Below are 17,244 nucleotides of genomic sequence, written 5' to 3'. Positions count from 1 at the left end.
TTTGTTGGAGCATTCCTGAATAATGAGTCAGCAGTGTCTGAGGCCATTCAGGTGCACTTCTGGGTAGGTGGTGCTCTGGAAGAGTGAATATTTCATTGGCACAATAACACACCATTGGGAAGAGTAACTCTGGATTTAATCAACTCTTGATACTTTACCCTGCTCACCAGAGAAGTCAGGGGAGCAGTTAAGGTATTCAAACATGGTTGTCCTTGGGCCTTTCAGATGCCTTCAAAGGCCTGGCAGATCCCCTGGCTTTGCTGGAAAGAACAGCTGGGAGCTGGGGCAGGTGACTCTGCTCTTGATGAGTTTCAGGACTTTTAATTGCAACTACACTTTCAATAACAGAATGTGTGTTTTACTCTTTCTTCTTTAACTGAAACTTAGTTTTCCTGGTTTGTGCACAGGAGGAATACAGCTTTGATGGGAAACCATGCTTTCAGGAGCTGAATGTCACCTTGGCCAGCACCGATTCAGCTGAAGGAGAAAACATGGGAGGTTGGTGGCCAGAGTACACTTCACCTAATGCAGGTGTGATAGCCACTAGACAGTTTATGAAAGCATGCACAGCATCTGTATTCTGTGTCCATTCTTGTTTGCAAATTCCACTGGCAGCCCATTTGTGGAGTACCTGATGTGTGCGGGAGTTGTCTTGGCTTGCGTTGCCGCGGCGCTGGAAGCATGTGCGTGCTGCATGAACTGCCTAGTGCTGCTGCAGCTCCCCAGCACCACTGGCACTCAGCACTGCAGCTGCTTGAGCCTTGGTGCACGTGGAACAGCCTCTGTGGCAGCATCACGTGGGTTTTAAGTTCCAAGTCGTGTTCCTCTGTTTCCAGTCTGTAGCACAGCTCTGTTGCCAACCAGAGTTCCATTCCATTGCTGTGTGCTTTACATTTACAAAACAAGTGCTGATATAGATAGGTTTTTTTAATGCAAATGCTTTTATCTGGGTGATTAAGGCTGCACCTTTACCTTCTTAGTGAGCTGGAATAGACTCACTGGAGATTTTGGTACAAACCAGTTTGTTTATTAACAATTGCTGAAAATCTGATCCTGCAAGTGCATAACTAGCTTGTGATTGAAGTTCCATGAACTGCACTATTGACTGGGCCACAACAATGCTTAGAGTATTTCTGCCAGGCTCTCTGAGCTCTTGGGATAGGAAACTTCATTTTGACTTCTCAGCACTTCAGCTGGAACACTATTACCACCTAATTTTGGGAAATGCAGGGCCTCAGGCATTTCCTCTGGCAATGGCTGAGTCTGGTTGTGCCCCACACTGGTGAGAATCATGAATAAAAAGCTGGAGCCATTTCTAGACATCAGGAATTTTAGTAGACCTTTCTTCTTTGCCCTGAGTAGGCTTACGGAGTGTGGTCGAGGAGCTGGAATTGGAAAGAAATCAACTGCAGGAACAAATCCTTTGCCTGGAAGAGCGTTGTCAGGATTTGGAAGACAGATTGCAGCTTCAAGGCAGAATGGAGGCTCTTCAGGTGAGTGTTTGGAGTTGTGCAAAACCTGGTGGATGTAAAAGAATCATTTTATTCTGTTTATCTTCTTACAATCATAGCCTGCAATAAGGCAAAAGCATCTATTTGCTGCCAGCGGAAATGTCTTAGAACTTGCTTTTTATCCATCATCATTCTGCTGGCAGTGTGTGCAGAGGCTGTTTGACACACTGAAGTTGAAGCCTGTCACTTGTGTTCAGCATATGGAGAAAGTTACTTGAAAATAGCTTTGTTGTTTGTTTTAGAAACACAGTGAAAGGCAACAGGATTTTCATTATTCCTTGTGGGGAGCCTTTGGCAGAAGCTCCAGAATTAGACTTTGGTCCCATTGGTATAAATCTCCATCCTCTGATGTACCTCAAGTTTCTTTTCTAGAAAAGAGTGTGTTATTGTACATGCTGGATATGTGATGTAGGACAGTATCTGTAATAAATGCAACAGCTTTTATCTGTATGCACATACAAGAGCAACTGAAACCTATTTCTACACACAGTCCAAGCCCCAGATATTAATTTACTGTACATTCATGTTGTAAGTTTATGCAGTGAAAGCACCAGAAGGCACAGTAACCATAAAGCTGCCTGCCTGCCAAGTTACTGTGTTTGACAGACCTCTGCTTCCAGGTCTTTAGGGCTGTGTTCATCTCTTGTAGTGCTTATCTGTTAAGCTGAAGCTGTACAAAAGCAGGAATGGTTTTAAGCTGAAAGCCAGCCTTGTGTTAATTGTCACTTGAGACCCTTGTAACCAAGCCTTTCAACGCAGGTAACGTTTGATGTAGATGAAGAAGGGCAGCTGTTGAGGGCAGCCCAGGTGTGTTCTGCCTCCTCCACAATGCTAGCTCCTTTCCTTTGGAGGTGACAAGTTTGCCATGTTTGTCCTATCTGCTGTTTGGTTCTGGATCTGTGTTCTGCTTCTGGGTTTTCATTGCTGTGGGCAGATTTTTCTTTCTGTGGTTTTGAATTGGTGCAGTGGGTCTGTCTGTAGAGTAGGAGATTTGCACTGTGCTTTGAAAAACAGAACAAGCTGTGTGAATGAAGCTTGCTTCCTTTTTCCTGTTCCCTACCATCCCACTTCAGCCTGGAAAAATAGACACAAAATCCTGCCAGGTTGGTACTGTCCTCAAACCAAGAAGAAAAGTAAGTTTTTCAAAGCAGTAGCTTCCCCTCTTAAGCTGCCTAACACAGTGTGAGTGTGTGTGGTGTTCTGGGTGTACAGCAGTCATCTCTGAGTTCATGCTGGCACAGCATTGCTGAAGGAGGTGTTTCTGTAGGGTGGGTGGCATCTGTCTGAACTAATCTCACACCTGAGCTGGTGGTATTAGCGGTGTATCTTTGCAGTGCTGTCTGCTCAAATGCTAGAACAACCCTCTCTTCCTACACTGGAGGATGTGAGTGTCCCATAGAGTCAGGTTTTCCTGACTGCAGGTAGCTCCTGCTGCCCTGGAGGCTGTGTGTGCTGATGCTGCTCCTGGTTCTGTTGCAGAATGAGAACGACCGTTTGCAGGCTCAGCTCAGCCAGCTGCGCAGCCAGCAAGCACGAGATGTGGAAAAGCATCAGATCCTGGTCTCTGGCTTGAATGAGCAGCTTAAAGGGTAAAGTAAAGGTTCTTGACAATTTGATACAGGACTTCTCTGCTTAAAGCCTAAATTCCTAATGAGGAGCATTACCTCTTAGAACACCTGGAAAAACGTTCCTCAATTCCTGCCTCTGTTTGCAGCAGGTTATTTTTGTACTTGGAAGGGTAGAAGGAAAGTATAAAATGGAGGCTTGTGAGTCTAGGAAGTTTAAAGCAAGGCTTGTTTTGAAAATGTCTAAATACAAATTTCCTCCTTAGATTAAGTGACAGAAATAGCTTCCTTGAAAATTCACTTGGAGAAAAAGAACAAAAACTGTTGAGCACGACAGAAAAACTGGAACAAATTGAAACGCTGAGGAAACTGCTTCAAGAAAAGGATCTTCTGAACAAAGAGCTTGGGGAAAAGCTCATGCATACTGAGCAAAAAGTAAGTTCAAGCTACAGTTAAATAGCATTTAGCTTATTCCAGCTGGTGAGCATTAGCCATCCCTTCCTGTTCCTAGGAGCAGTGTTGCTGATTTCACTGTCTGAAGGGTTTTCTCTCTTTCTTTACAGTTTTGCTCACTTCAGGTAGTTGCTTTGTTTCGAGTTGGGTGTAAGGATTTCTTAGACCCAACACAGAGCTTTGCAAGAATATATTTGTTTTATTGTTACCCTCATTTACTAATTTCAAAGCATAAACTCCACTGTTATGTAAACTCAGTATTACAACTCTAACAGCACAATTCTAATCTAATTCTCCATATTTGTTTCATGTCGACTTTCATTTTTAACACTAAGCTGAATGAAGCCTCAAAGAAGTGCAGTGTGCTTGAAGTGGAGAACACTGAGCAGAAAACAGTCATCAGTGATCTAACAGAAAAAGTTGCTACACTGAAGGAAAAGGTAACTCATTACAGTAAAGAGAAGAAAAGTTGTGTTCTTTTGACATGGCCCCTTTAAATACCAGCAGAGTTACAGCATTTGCAGCTTAACCTTTCATACGCTGAACTTGCCATGTGTGGAAGGCATCTAAAGAATAACAAAGTCATCTTGCAGCTATAGAGTGGGGTACAGTTTGATGATTTAGATGCTCCTCCTACATGTGGAGTGTAAATGCCATTCTCCCTCTGCCATATGTTTGAAGTATTCTTGTAACATTATTTTCTTGATGTTTAGACCTTGAAACAAGACGGCATGGTAGAGTCGATGCAGCTGGATCTGGACCAGACCACCGAAGAGCTTGACAAATTGAATACAAGCCATTTGGAGGAAAGGTCTCAACTTATTCAAGATCTTCAGAAATGTGAAAGAGAAATTGATACTCTTAAAGAAGCACTGGCAGAAAAAGACAGGGAGATGTCTGCCCTGTCTTTGAATATGACAGAATATTCTGAGCAGGTTATCATCCTGAAGCAGCAAGTGCAATGCAAAGAGGAAGAAATCCGAGGGATGGAAGAGGCTTTATCAAAGGCTGAAAGGGAAACTCATTTACTGAAAGAAGTGCAAACAGCTGATGTAAGAGATGCAAGTGTGAAGATATCTGTTCTCTCTGAGCAGAGTAATGCCATGAGGTTAGAGCTGGAAAGGCTTAGAGTTGAGAATGAGGCTAAATCCAGAGAAAATGAGGAACTATTAAAACAAAGCAGTGAGAACAGCATCACAATTAAGGATCTCCGTGCTGAAATCAAGGCCAACAGTGCTGCATACCATAACAAACTTGCAGAGTGTGAGTCACAAATTACTTTGTTGAAAGAACAAATCAGTAAATCTTCTGAAAAGCTACAAGAGATGGAGGATAAACAAAGGAAAGAAACCGAATATTTGAAATCTCAGCTTGAGGAAAACAATACTCTAGAGGAAAAATGGAACAGTGTGCTTAAAGAGAAAGAGAGCAAAGCACAGACACTTGAAAATGAGTTAAAATCAATTAAAGATTCATACAACAAACTGGTTTTGGAAAATAGCAAAAGAGATGAGGAGTTGGCCGAGTTGTCTGGGAAGCTTAAAGAAGGTACTGAGCTCCAGGAAACAATTAAAAGAGAGCTACAAGAGAAACAAGAGTTCGTTATTTCCTTAGAGCAGAAGCTTGGGCGTTTGGAGGAGCAAAGTAAAGAGACTGAAGTTAAATTAACTGGAGAACTGAAAGCCAAAGAGGCATGTTGCAAGGAACTTAATAACCAATTAAATGAAGTTCATAAGCAAATTAACAGAATGGAAACGGAGGCACGGGAGAAAGACTCGGCTAATAAACAATTGCAGGCAGATCTGGAGGGGAAAGGAGAAAGATTGGCAGAGCAAATAAAAGCAAATGAGCATCTGCAAAAAAATCTAGATATGGTGGAAAAAGAGAAGGAACAGCTAATGAGTGAAAAGGAGAATTTGTCCAAACTCCTGGATGCAAAAGAGTGTGAATTGCTAAGGCAAACCCAGGCTGTGGCAGAAATAGAGAATAAGTTATCTGCTAGCACTGCTGAGTACGAAAAATCTCTTTCGAGACTGCACTGCGATAAAAACACTCTGGCAAAAGAGATTGAACAACTTTCAGTACTTGCCCAGCAAAAAGAGAAGTCAGTTGCAGAACAGCTGCAGGAGAAAACAAAAGAATGTAATGTGCTGGCTGATCAGTTGCTGGAAAGCAAGGAACAGACACAGCAGTTGCATGAACAAATGCAATCACTTGTCATTCAGCTGGAGGATGCTAGGGACAAAGAAATAAAGAAAGAAGAGATGTTAAATAATAAATTATCTGAATGCAGTAATCTAACTCAGGAGCTCAGTGACAATAAGGCAAAGAATTTACTGCTGCAGGAACAAATTCAAAGAGTAACTTTGGATATTGAAACTGCAAACAGGTCTCTAGAAGAGAAAATCCTTCAGAACGATTCATTGCGTAAGGAAGTTGAAGGGAGTAAGCTTTGTATTGTAGAGCTGCAGGAGAAAATAGCAAACCTTAAAGATGAAAAAACAAAATTATCTCAGTTGGTAGAGGAAAGAGACCTGGCTGTCAAAAGTCAGGGTTCAGAACTTGAGAAGTGTCATAGGCAGGTTTCTGAAAAACTGGAAGAAAGTGCAGTGTTGAATAATCAGCTGCAGCTATTAATCAAAGAAGTGGATGTGCTTAGGCATGAAAAGGAGAGCTGCTCAAGCTTACTGAGCGAGAAGTCACGTGAATGTGAAGTTCTCCAGTCACAGCTGGTGCAGCAGCAGGCTGAAATTACTTCAGCAAGGCAACAAGCATGTGCAGCAGCTCTTGAGAATGACAAGTTGAAAGTGGACATTGAAATGGTTAACCTTACAGTGAGACAAAAGTCAGAGGAAGTAGCTGCTTTAACTTCACACTTGTCCCAACAAAGTCATAATATTTTAGCCCTGAAGGACCAAATTGATTGCCTGTTGCTTGAAAAAGAAAACTTGAAAGTTGTCTGTGAGGAAAAAGAAACTCTCCTTTCTGAAAAGGAGGCCTTGATGGAGCAAATGAGAGATAGTAAAATGGCAGGAGAGGGGCAATACATGCAAATCATTTCAGACCTGCAAAACCAAATACAAGGCCTCGGTTCTGAAAGGAGCCAGCTTAGACAAGCAGTGCAGGAAAAGGAAAATGAATATAAGAAGCAAGCCCAAGAATTAATATTATTGAAAGATAAATCTGAAGAGGCTGATGTACTTAGGGTTCAACTGTCTGAGAATATGGAGGTTATTTCTGCCCTCCAGTATCAGCTTAAAAATGCAACAGTAAAGTCCTCCCAGTTGAATGATTCAATTGTGCAGAAGGATGAGTCACTAAAACAAAAGGTAGATGAATGCATCAGTTTAAAAGCACATCTTTCTGCTTTGCAGGAGTCTTCTGCTTTGCAGGAGAACCAGTTAAAGCTTTTAGCCTCTGAAGCTGAGCAACTGAAAGGACTTGTTGCAGAAAAAGAATTAGCCATCAACAATATTTCACTATGCAGTGAGAAATTAAAGATGCAGCTTCAAGAGAAAGAGAATGAATGTAAGGTCTTAAAGCAGCAGGTGGTGGAGCTGGAGGAAGTGAGAGGGAATTTACAGAAAGAAATACAACGTCAGAAGGATGTAATAACTGAGAAGGACCTGTCCTTAACAGAAAAGGAATCGTCTCTTAGGGAAAATAAAAGCCTCCTGGAAACTCTGAAGGAGAAAGAAAGGAAGGATGAAGAGAAGACCAATTTAATTTCTCATTTCCAAGGGCAGATAGATGAGCTAACGAGAGAACTACAGAAATCTGAGCAACTGGTCCGTGAGAAGGAAAATGCCTTTTTATCTCTTCAGGAGAAAGTTGGAGCAGAGTATGAACGAAGAACTGAAATGAATGCAGCCCTGGAGAAAAAAGAGGAGGTTATTGCTGACCTGCTGAGTTCTTTAAAGGAGAAGGCCAGCAGTCTAGCGCTGGCAGATGGCAACGTTCGTGATCTTTCCAGTGAGATTGAGGTGCTCAGAGGCAAACTAGAGAGAAGTGATGCAGCCATGAAAAGCCTTACTAAAGAATTGCAGGAAAAGAGTGAGAAGCTTGATATTAATCAGAAGAAAATGGATTCTTTGGCTGTGGAGCTTGACAGCCTTAAAAATGAACACCAGAAAGCACTGGACCAAGTAAGAACGTGGGAAGAAGAGGCACGGCAGAAAGAAGCGGCTGTGGAGGCTCTGCGTGTGAAGCGCACGGAGCAGGCAGACAGCATCGCACGTTTGCAGTCGGAGCTGGACAGCCTGCGTTCCAAAGCGGCTCGAGACTGCCGTGACAATGAGCTTTTGGTAGGCAGTCTGCAGAGCCAGCTGGAGTCTATAGGGAGAGAAAACAAACTGTTGCAGGAAGATGCTGATAAACTGATGGTGGAAAACACACAACTTAGTGCCTCCCAAAATGATCTGCAGAAGAAATTGGAAGAGCTCCAAGAAATCAAGGAAAAGCTAGAGACCAGTGAGAATTATTCAAGAATGCAGATAGATGCTGTCAGACTGCAGATGAAGACTGAAAATGAGAAGTTACAGATGCAGGTTAGTGCAAAGGGTGAAGAACTTGCTAAATTAGAACTTAAATACAAAACTCTAGAACAGAGTCTGCTTGAGTCAGAAAACACATGGGTGACAGAGCTCGATAGGGCAACCTTACAAAATACTAACCTTACTGAGCAATTGAGCAGCTTAGAGAATGAGATGAAATCAAAGGATAGCAAAATGCAGTTTTTGCAGCAAGAGCTGGATCTTATAAAAGAGGAATTAACTCAAAGCTTATCTCCATTACTTAGCAGCAGGCTTTTATGTAAAGAAAAGAAGTCGCAGACTTCAGCCTCTGAGCTACAGCTAACTGATACTAAAGTTCAGTTGGAAAAATTCTCCACTCTGGTAACCGCTATTTTGAGCAGAGAAACGGAAGGGGAGCAGTGGCAACTGATGCTTGTAGAAAAGCAGAAAGAAATAGACACCATGAAAGATGAATTAAAAAGTATGCAGTCACTTGAGAAGCAGAAGGAGCTGCTGCAGAATGATATGGAACAGATGAAGGGCAACTACCAATCTGAAATTGAATGTCTGTCAGCAGAAATGGCCTCAGTCAAGGAAACACTACAAACCCAGCAGTCTCTCTGGCAAGAAAGGGAAGAGTCTTTTGCAGAACTGAATAAGCAGGTTGAATTTCTTCAAGGCAAGATAAATCAGTCAGAAGAGATAGTAAGAACCAGTCAAGAAAAATTGTACCTCGAAAGTAAGAAGGTAGCAAGTCTCCTTGAAGAAATAGGGAATAAAGATCAACTCATCCAAAACTTAACTTCCCAGGTGAATCAGCAGAAGAATTTAATTGCTGGTCTAAGCCAGCAACTGAAAGAAAAGGACTCTTCTGTTACCCAGATTATGGAGTCGTTGTCTAATGAGATGCTGAAGTTTTCTGAAGAGAGAAATGCATTAAACACCAAACTGCAAGGCCTGGAAGCTGCCCATAACAATTCTTTAGGAGAATTGACCAGAGCCTTGCAGGAGCTTGAGGATTGTAAGAAAGAACTGGAGCAGAGTCGGGTGGTGTTGAGCAGTAGAGAAGCTGCATTTCAAGAGCTGATGAATGAAAAAGAGGAGGTGCAGCTCAATCTTGAGAAAATGGGCAAAGAGAAAGACAATCTGAAGAAGAAACTTCAAGCAGCATTGATAGTGAGAAGAGATCTAATGCAGAAAGTTGGAAGATTAGAGAAGTGTGGGCAAGAAGAACTAGAGAAAGAGCAAAGAAAAGCAGAGGAGCTGTTGAAGGATGTTAATGAGTTATCAGAGAAGCTGAAGCTAGTTGAAGTACAAAATAAAGATTTTGAGTCTCATCTTGGAACTCTGAAGCAACAACTTTTAGAAAGAGATGCGAAAATAAATGATTTGACCACAACCTTGTCTGCAAAAGCCTCTTCCTTCCAGCAACTTCAGGACCATGTTGCAGAACTAAATGATGTCGTTGCTGAAAAGCAAAAGGTATGTGAGCAGAACCTGAAGTCTTTAGAGGAAAAGGACCTCATGCTTGCTCATATGCAGTCTCTGCTGGATGAGAAAGCAAGTGCATATGAAGAGCAACGCTCTCGGCTGCTCTTAGCACTCGAAGAAGTTAAGAAAAAGGAAGAGTTGTTGAAAAATACCAGTTCAGAAGAGCCTGATTGGAGTGCTGGGGACAGGAAGAAGTGTCTGGACCCCAAGGATGACACTAATGTCACAGATCAGTTAAAGCAGGAAAAAGAAAGGAATTTGGAATCAGACAAAGCAAGAAGCAAGGTTCAGGTTGTGTCCTTAAAAGAGTCAGGAAACACCATCAATTCAGAGGCAAGCGAAGACACTGAGTTAAAAGAACTAAGAAACCTTAATGCACAACTTCAGGAGGAAACAGAAATGTTCAAGAAAGAATTGAGAGCAATATCAATTGAATTTGGTGATGAAAGAGAAGAAAGAGTCAACTTAAACCCTTTGAGACAGCAGGAGCAGCACCAGGAGCAATCTAAGGGCAGCTTTTTGGAGGACATTAAGTGGCTACAGAAAAAGTTGAGAGCGTATGAGGCTGAAGCTGTGGATATCAGGACAGTGCTTGAACGTGTGAATGAGGAGAAGGAAGCACTTACTAAACAAAGGGAAGAGGATTGCAGGATGAGCCAGGAGCAGCTGCAGAGACTGAGAGTTGAAGCTGAGGAGCAGGTGGCTGCAAAGAATGAGGAAATAGAAGCCTTGCGTTGTTCACTGACGGATTTCAAAGATAAACTTGATCTGGAGAAGGAACTACTAAGGGAAGCTATGAAGAGGGTTGAAGAAGAGGCCGACCGTTACAAAACAGCCTTTGAAGAAGAGAGGAGTGCAAAAGAGAAACTTGCCAGTGGTTTGGAAAAGTCCAATTTGGAGCTCATTAATATGAAAAAGGAGGCAGAACGCTTCAGTGAAGAAAACAAAGGACTGCTGACAGAGCTGTGTCTGCTCCGTGAGAAGGCTGAGGTGAGACCTGTGGGGTCGTGCAAGGAGGAAGGAAACGATGCTGAGAAAGAAGTGGGAGAGTTCTGTTTGGAAAGCAATTCCCCTCAGGGAAAGCTGCAAAGTAAAGGCTCCTCTTTTCCACTGTCAGAGACTGATCACTCCAGGGAAACTGAACTGAGAGAAGCAGCACAGTGTCAAATCCAGAAAGAAACCCCAATGGTGGAAGAGCCACTGGCAAAGGCTGTGAATGGGAATGACGCAGGAGAGCAGAGAACCGCAGCAGAAGAGAAGCCCAGGGAGCGCCTGCAGAGGAAACTGCAGGCGGCTTTAATATCGCGTAAAGAAGCCCTGAGAGAAAACAAATGTCTGAAAGACCAGATTGATAAGCTGATGTTGGAAAGAGAAGAGCTGGTCAACAAGACAGGGATGCTTGAACATTTGTTGGAGCTTGGTAGAGAAAGCCAAAGTTCCAGCACTGTTTCTCCGCTGCCTGGAGAGGAGAGCCTCGTGTCTGAAAATGCCAGGCTGCTGACCGAGAATGAAAACCTCACTGCGGCCTGTGAAAGTCTGAAATCCACCATGGAGACTATAGTTCAGGAAAAAGAGGCCTTTTCTTTCCAGCTGAACACCTTAAAAGATTCTCAGACAGTTGAATTAACAGGATGGAAAGCTAAACATAGTGAATTAAAGCAGGAGTATGAATCACTTCTTCAGGCCTATGAGAATATCAGTAGTAAAATAGCAGATATGAGGCAAGTTATTGACCTCAGTAGAAAAGAGAAGCAGGAGGCTATGCAAAGACTGAGGGAAGGACAATCTGAGAAGGAGGCTCTTGAGAAGCATTTACAAAAACTCACTGATGAAAATGAGGTTATTAAGAATCAACTGAAGCAACTCGGTGAATCCAAGAAAACAGAGGTTGAAGAACTGCAAAGCAAAGCAGAGAGGCAGATACGTGAGCAGGAGGCAAGGATGCAAGAGCACCAGGATCGTCTTCATGAACTCACCCAACAGAATCATCAGCTAATGGAGGAAAATGAGCAGCTGAAATTAACTTCTGAAAACTTAAAGCAAGCTTTAGAGAAAATTCAAGATGAAAATGATACCCTTCATAATAACATCACTGTAACTAAAGCAGCTTTGGGAGAGCTCCAGGTTCAGATGGAAGTGTACCAAAATGATATGCAGTCTAAAATCAGTGATGCTTTATGTGAGAATGAATCACTGTTGAAGGACATTAATGTATTAAAAGATAAGCTCTCAGATAAAGAACAAGATGTGCTTGTCCTGGAACAAGAAAGAAAACTGATTTCAGAAAAAGCCAAAGAGACTGAAAAATCTTTGGACCATAAAAGTCGCTGCCTAACAAAGCTGGACATGGAATGTAAAAGTCTTACCCAAGAGATTGTTAGTCTAAATGAAAAGGTTAAGATTTTAGAGGATGATAAATGTCTGCTGCAGGAGGAGTTAGAAAACGTGCAAGAGAGTTCTTACAAAGTAAAGAACGAGAGAGAATTTCTTGAGACTGAGTTGCTTAATCACGTCAAAAAAGTTGATCATCTCACCGACAGAATGAAATCAGCACAGGTACAGAACAACTTGCTCTTACAGCAGCTGGAAGAGCTAAAGGCAGAAAAGCACAATGTGATTAGGGAGAAAGAAGAACAGCAGCTACACCTTGTCAGGGTGTTTGAGGAGAAGGTGAAAAGTGCTCAGAGGGATACCAGTGGAAGCAAGAGCAAAACTAAGGAATTGCAAGAGCTCTTGAAGGAGAAGCAGCAGGAGATCAACCATTTGCAAAAGGACTCTATAAAGTTCCAAGAGCTGATCCTAGATTTGGAAAAATCTGTGAAACTGTCACAGTCAGAAAGTGAAAAGTTTGAGAAGGACTTGAGGAATATGTCAGAAAAGCTGGCAAAGTCCAATGAAGAAAGACACCAGCTCAAGGAAAAGCTCGCTTTGCAGATGAACCTGTTGGATCAGTCAAAGAATGAAGTGGGCAGGCTTAGAGAAGAAAATCTAAGCTGGCAAAAAGAGCTTAAGAAGAAGGAGGAGGAGCTACAAATCCAAAAGGGAGAATATGAGAGAAAATTGGAATTCAATCTTCAACAGCTAAAATTGCTTCACAAAAGAGAGTTTTTGAACCTGGAGGAAAGACACGGTGCCCTTGAGAGAGAGAAAGACAGGGCACTAAGTGAGATCCAGGGGCTGCAAGGAGAGGTCAGCATGAGGGACTCTCAAAAGAAGCAGCTTCAAGCAGATCTGAATGCAGCTCTGGCACGATTAGCTGCCTTCACCAAGTGTATGTCCTCCCTGCAGCACGACCGGGACAGGGTCATCACAGAAATGCAGACCTGGGAGGCGCAGTTCAAGGAGGTGATCCAGAGCAAAGAGAAGCAGATTGAAGAGGGGAATAAAAGAATGTTGTCTTTACAAGATGAATTGAAAGACAAAATTGCCCAGATTCAAGAACTGAATATCAAATGTTCTGTGGTAGAGGAAACAAAGGATGAGCTGTATTTGAGACAGAAATCTGTTGACAGACAGCGCTGCGAAGAGCTCTGCAGAATAAAGGAAGAAAACACCTTTTTTATCAACAGGCAGCAAGAACTGGAGAGTGTTCTTCAGTCCAAAGAAGCAGCTCTGCAAGCACTCCTTAAAGAAAATAGTTCTCTTAATCATCTTGTAGAGAATAGTAAAAGCACAGGAAAAGAGATAAAAGCTCTGGAAAGTAATTTTACCCGACAGGAGCAAGAGCTGCAACAGCTTCTGTCTGAGAAGGAAAAAATGAATGCTGAATTGCAAAAGCAGGTTACCGTCTCTGAGCAAATGAAGGTCATGCTCAATAATAAAGACAAAGAAATTTCCTTGCTCCTTTCTTCAAAAGGTGATGACATTTCTGATTATCTGAATCAGATACAGACTCAACACAGAAACCAAATCCAAGAGTATGAGCTGCAGCTAAGGTCTCTGCAGACAGAGAGACAACAATCTGCAGAGGCCTGTCAAAGGCTGGAAAGCGAACTGAGGAACCTCCAGATGAAAGCAGACAAAACAGGTGAAGAGAAGGCTGCAATTGCCAGTGAAATAGATGCCTTTAAAAGATCAATGTCATCCCTGCAGAACGATCGAGATCACCTTCTGTCCAAGTACAAGGAGCTGGAGCAGCTTCACCAAGAGGTCTTAAGTCAGCGGAACAGTCTCCTGGTTGGCAATGCGAGTGAGAACAACGCTTTGAAGGAAGAGCTGAGGGTACTCCTCAATCAGATAGATGATCTGCATTCTCAGAATGCAATGCTAAGTGCACAGCTGATAAAGTACAGGGAAGACCTTAACCAAGTGTTATTTCTGAAAGACCATCAGCTGAAAGACTTACTTAAGCAGAAATTGGACTGCATTAAAAGCCTTGAACAAGAGAAGTACGATCTTCAAAAACAAATCAAAGACATTCAGCTTTCCAGCGAGGTGCAGAAGGAGGCAGCTGTGTCTTTGGAGCATGAGAATAAAAAGTTAGTGTCCAAATTGAAGGACTTAGAATCTTTAATTGCATCATTAAACAAAGAGAAACTGGTTTCTGAATCTGGAGAGAAACTGCTCCCTAGTGGTAGTGTTCAGAAAAAAGAGTGGGTGTCAAATGGACAGTATGGAGAGAACCTGCAGAAGAAGGTTCAAGAAGCCCAGAAGTCAAGGGACAGAAATGCTGAGGATGCAGATGAGGGCTACAGTAAGACTCTTTCGACTCTTGAGCGTGGAGATGAACCTGATGCTTTTGCAGAGAAAATGATGCTGGAAGTTCAGTCTCAGAACAGTGAGCTGAGGTCCCAAAATGAGGCCTTTGGGAGGGCAATGACTGCCCTGCAAAACGACCGAGACAGGATAATAGAGGACTTCAAGGTACTTCAGAGCAGGTACACATCCGAACTCAAGACTGAAAAAAAGAAAGGAGATGAACTTGAAGCTGAGCTGGATGGTTTTAAATTGCATCTTATCAGTGTGCTCAAAGAAAATTCTCTCCTGAATCAGGCTCTTTTTGATGCTGCAGAGAAGGTGACACTTGCCCAGATTGCTGAGGAGATTGAAAAGCTCTGTAGGACGTTAGTCAGTCGAGGGATGGAGGTTAGCAGGCTCTCGTCTGAGTGTGGCAATTACCTTCACCAGCTTGAAGCGTTTGCCAAGGCTATGGCCAGCCTTCAGGATGACCGAGACAAGCTGCTGCAGGAGCTCAGCAGTCAGAAGGTAACTTCTGAAACCAAGCAGGGCACAGCTTCATTTCCCACTGCTGAGAGCAGCAGCGGTGAGGCTTGCTCCTGCGGCGGTAACCTGGCTCCGCCGCGGGCGGTAGGGGCAAGGCTGGCGAGTGCTCCTTAGCTGCACTGCTTGGTGAGTGTTGCAGAGAATGCTTAGAGACTTCTGAGTTGTAACTTTGTGAATGACATGGGTGCTAAGAAAAGCATGGGGTGAGTAGAGAAGATGTGCTTACAGCTCTGGGAGGTGACATGATTGTCCTGTTAAACAGCACCACGTGGGGAGCAAACATTGTTCTGTGCTAAGAAAAGTGTCAGCCATGTTGTTGTCCTTCCAGTTCACTAATCATGTCTGTTAAACATAGGCTAAAGAAGGAGCCAGCCATGCAGCCCTTGAAATATCAAAACTGAAGACCAAAGTTGATGATTTGGAGAAGGCACTGCAGCAGACCAAAGCCTTCCAAGCAGAAACTGAGAGAGAGATTGCATCATACCAGAATGAGCTTGCTGGATTAAGGTATAATGTTCACATGAAACAGTACCTGTGGCTCTTGTTTAGAACTCTTCAGTGAGTCCCCAACCCGACAGAGTACTGACAGAACCCCCAAAGTACATGAGATTTAGCAGGAGATAGGGTAAGACCATTTCTGTGATGTGCAAAATCACCTTCCCCAGGGCTGCCTTTGTTTGCAGCTGTTCTTGGATCTTTGGCTGCCAGCCTCTGGGTTTAGGTAAAGTTTCAGTCAGTCTCATTTGAATGTTTCCTGTTCTGTAGGTGACTTGGATCTGTGGAACTACAGTTGAAGGATCTTGTTTCAGTGCTGGGTGTCATGTTCTCAGTGGTGTTTGCTGTGGCTGAACATTCCCCTCCTAAATCTCTTTTTGCAAAGGTTCCAGGAGTGTGTCATCTTGGGCCCAGCTCATGGACAGCTGAGTTCCTTTCACATCTGAGCATTAGCTCTGTGGCTCCACGAGTGCAGCACTGTTCACAGCTTGCACTGTCTGTGATGAATGAGTGCTGTGACATCTTGGGCCTGTTTCTGTGAATGCTTCCTCAGCTCTGCTTCACAGCAGAGGATGTTAAGTGGCATTCAGTGGAGCTGCATCAAGATATGGTCATCTTAGACCAAGCTCCTAAGCTCGTGGAGGTGACTGAAGTGCAAGAGCATGCTATGGTCAGTTCAGCAAAGACAATTTGGGTTGAATTTGAGGCTGGGGGCAGGGTCCTAGTGCTTTACTGCATCTCATTGTCCATAGTGCAATTTGGAGGGATCTCTGATTAAAGTCTCTGTCAGGTCATAGCTGGTTTGTACTAGAAGCTTTTAGATCAAAAGCCCAGCCTCACTTTTATCTTGGCTCATATGAGTTAGCATGAGATAGTCAAACCTTGTTCTAACTTGGAGACCTCATCAGTGATCAGCAGGAGCAGTCTTTTTCCATCTTTTTTCCCCTCAAACTTTAGAACCATAAATTAAATAGAGTGCAAAAGGATTTCAGTTCCTTTTATGCCCTTTGCAAGGTTGCCTGTGTATGACAGCAGTTTCTGGAGATGTGGTGTGTTTGTTTCAGCACTTCACACAGCTTTGACCTAGAGCTGCTTTGCTGTACAAGCTCATTCTTCAGGCAGCTGAAGTATTTATTGCATTAACAGCTGTTAAGGTCTTTGCAGCTGAAGAACTTCTCTTGTCTCCAAGCCAAGGAAGCCAATGTGATGTCATCACTTCCCAGCCTTCACTCTCAGATTTCTAGCAGCTCTGTGTTGCATATGTGTTGAGAATGTTCCCATTGTGCTCCATGCTTGCATAGAACTGACCCCCAAACACCCTGATTTGTGTCAGAAATAGCAGGAAGTGCAGCTTCCCCCTTTGCATTGACTTGCATGCAGTGTGGCACCATCTAACATCTGCTCTAACATTTTATGTCCAGAATGGAGAAGACCCTTCTCCTCTCAGAGTCCCAGGCACTGCAACATCAGTGCCAGCTCACAGTGGCTGAGAAGGACAGGCAGATTGCAGAACTGCAGAAGCTGCAGCAAGATGTGATTGCTAAGAGATCCTTTTCCCCTGGCAGCAATTATCCAGTCAAGGTAAGGAAATGAAATGCAGCAGAAGGCACAAATCTGCTTTGATCAGTTCATCACCTCAAATTTGTGTTCTCAGGGCCACAGTTTTCAATTTAGAGGATCAAGAAAGAACTTGGAAGTTTGCCCTGACAAAGGGGTTTCAGAGCTTGCCTACTTGCTGCTAACAAAGATACAATAAAGTCCTTTCTCCAGAGCCTAAACCAATCTTCTATTACTGCAGACTGGAGTAGGACCTAACTGGGGGAAGAAGGGAGAGAGGTGCAGGTGGAAGTGTTCCTGCCCTTCCCCTGAAGCAGCTGGAGTTGCCTTCTGCCAGGAACAAAACACTAGATGCAGAGAGGCAGCAGTGAGACCCAGTCTGGCAATTGCTGTCTGCTTTTGTGGACTAGAATTAAAGGTTCAAGGAAGTGTCCA

The 17,244-nt window shown here is 43.3% G+C and overlaps 1 protein-coding gene across 2 annotated transcripts in view; it reads left to right on the top strand.

The window, feature by feature from the left end:
- The window catches only part of LOC104297555 (golgin subfamily B member 1-like), a 41,956-nt gene that overhangs the window by 19,244 nt on the left and 5,468 nt on the right, over nt 1-17,244 (top strand). The window contains exons 16-23 of one of the 2 annotated variants that reach the window (XM_054171850.1): nt 408-531; nt 1,363-1,493; nt 2,991-3,100; nt 3,343-3,511; nt 3,865-3,969; nt 4,243-14,739; nt 15,113-15,264; nt 16,674-16,833. In XM_054171850.1, coding sequence (XP_054027825.1) covers nt 408-531; nt 1,363-1,493; nt 2,991-3,100; nt 3,343-3,511; nt 3,865-3,969; nt 4,243-14,739; nt 15,113-15,264; nt 16,674-16,833 — 11,448 coding nt within the window. The remainder of the gene's footprint in view (nt 1-407; nt 532-1,362; nt 1,494-2,990; nt 3,101-3,342; nt 3,512-3,864; nt 3,970-4,242; nt 14,740-15,112; nt 15,265-16,673; nt 16,834-17,244) is intronic. The other variant, XM_054171849.1, reaches the window with a different exon arrangement.

This window comes from Dryobates pubescens, chromosome 22, assembly GCF_014839835.1.
Source record: "Dryobates pubescens isolate bDryPub1 chromosome 22, bDryPub1.pri, whole genome shotgun sequence".
NCBI classification, from domain to species: Eukaryota; Metazoa; Chordata; class Aves; order Piciformes; family Picidae; genus Dryobates; species Dryobates pubescens.
Note: the sequence above shows the minus strand (reverse complement) of the source record. Positions and strands in the feature narration are given on the sequence as shown.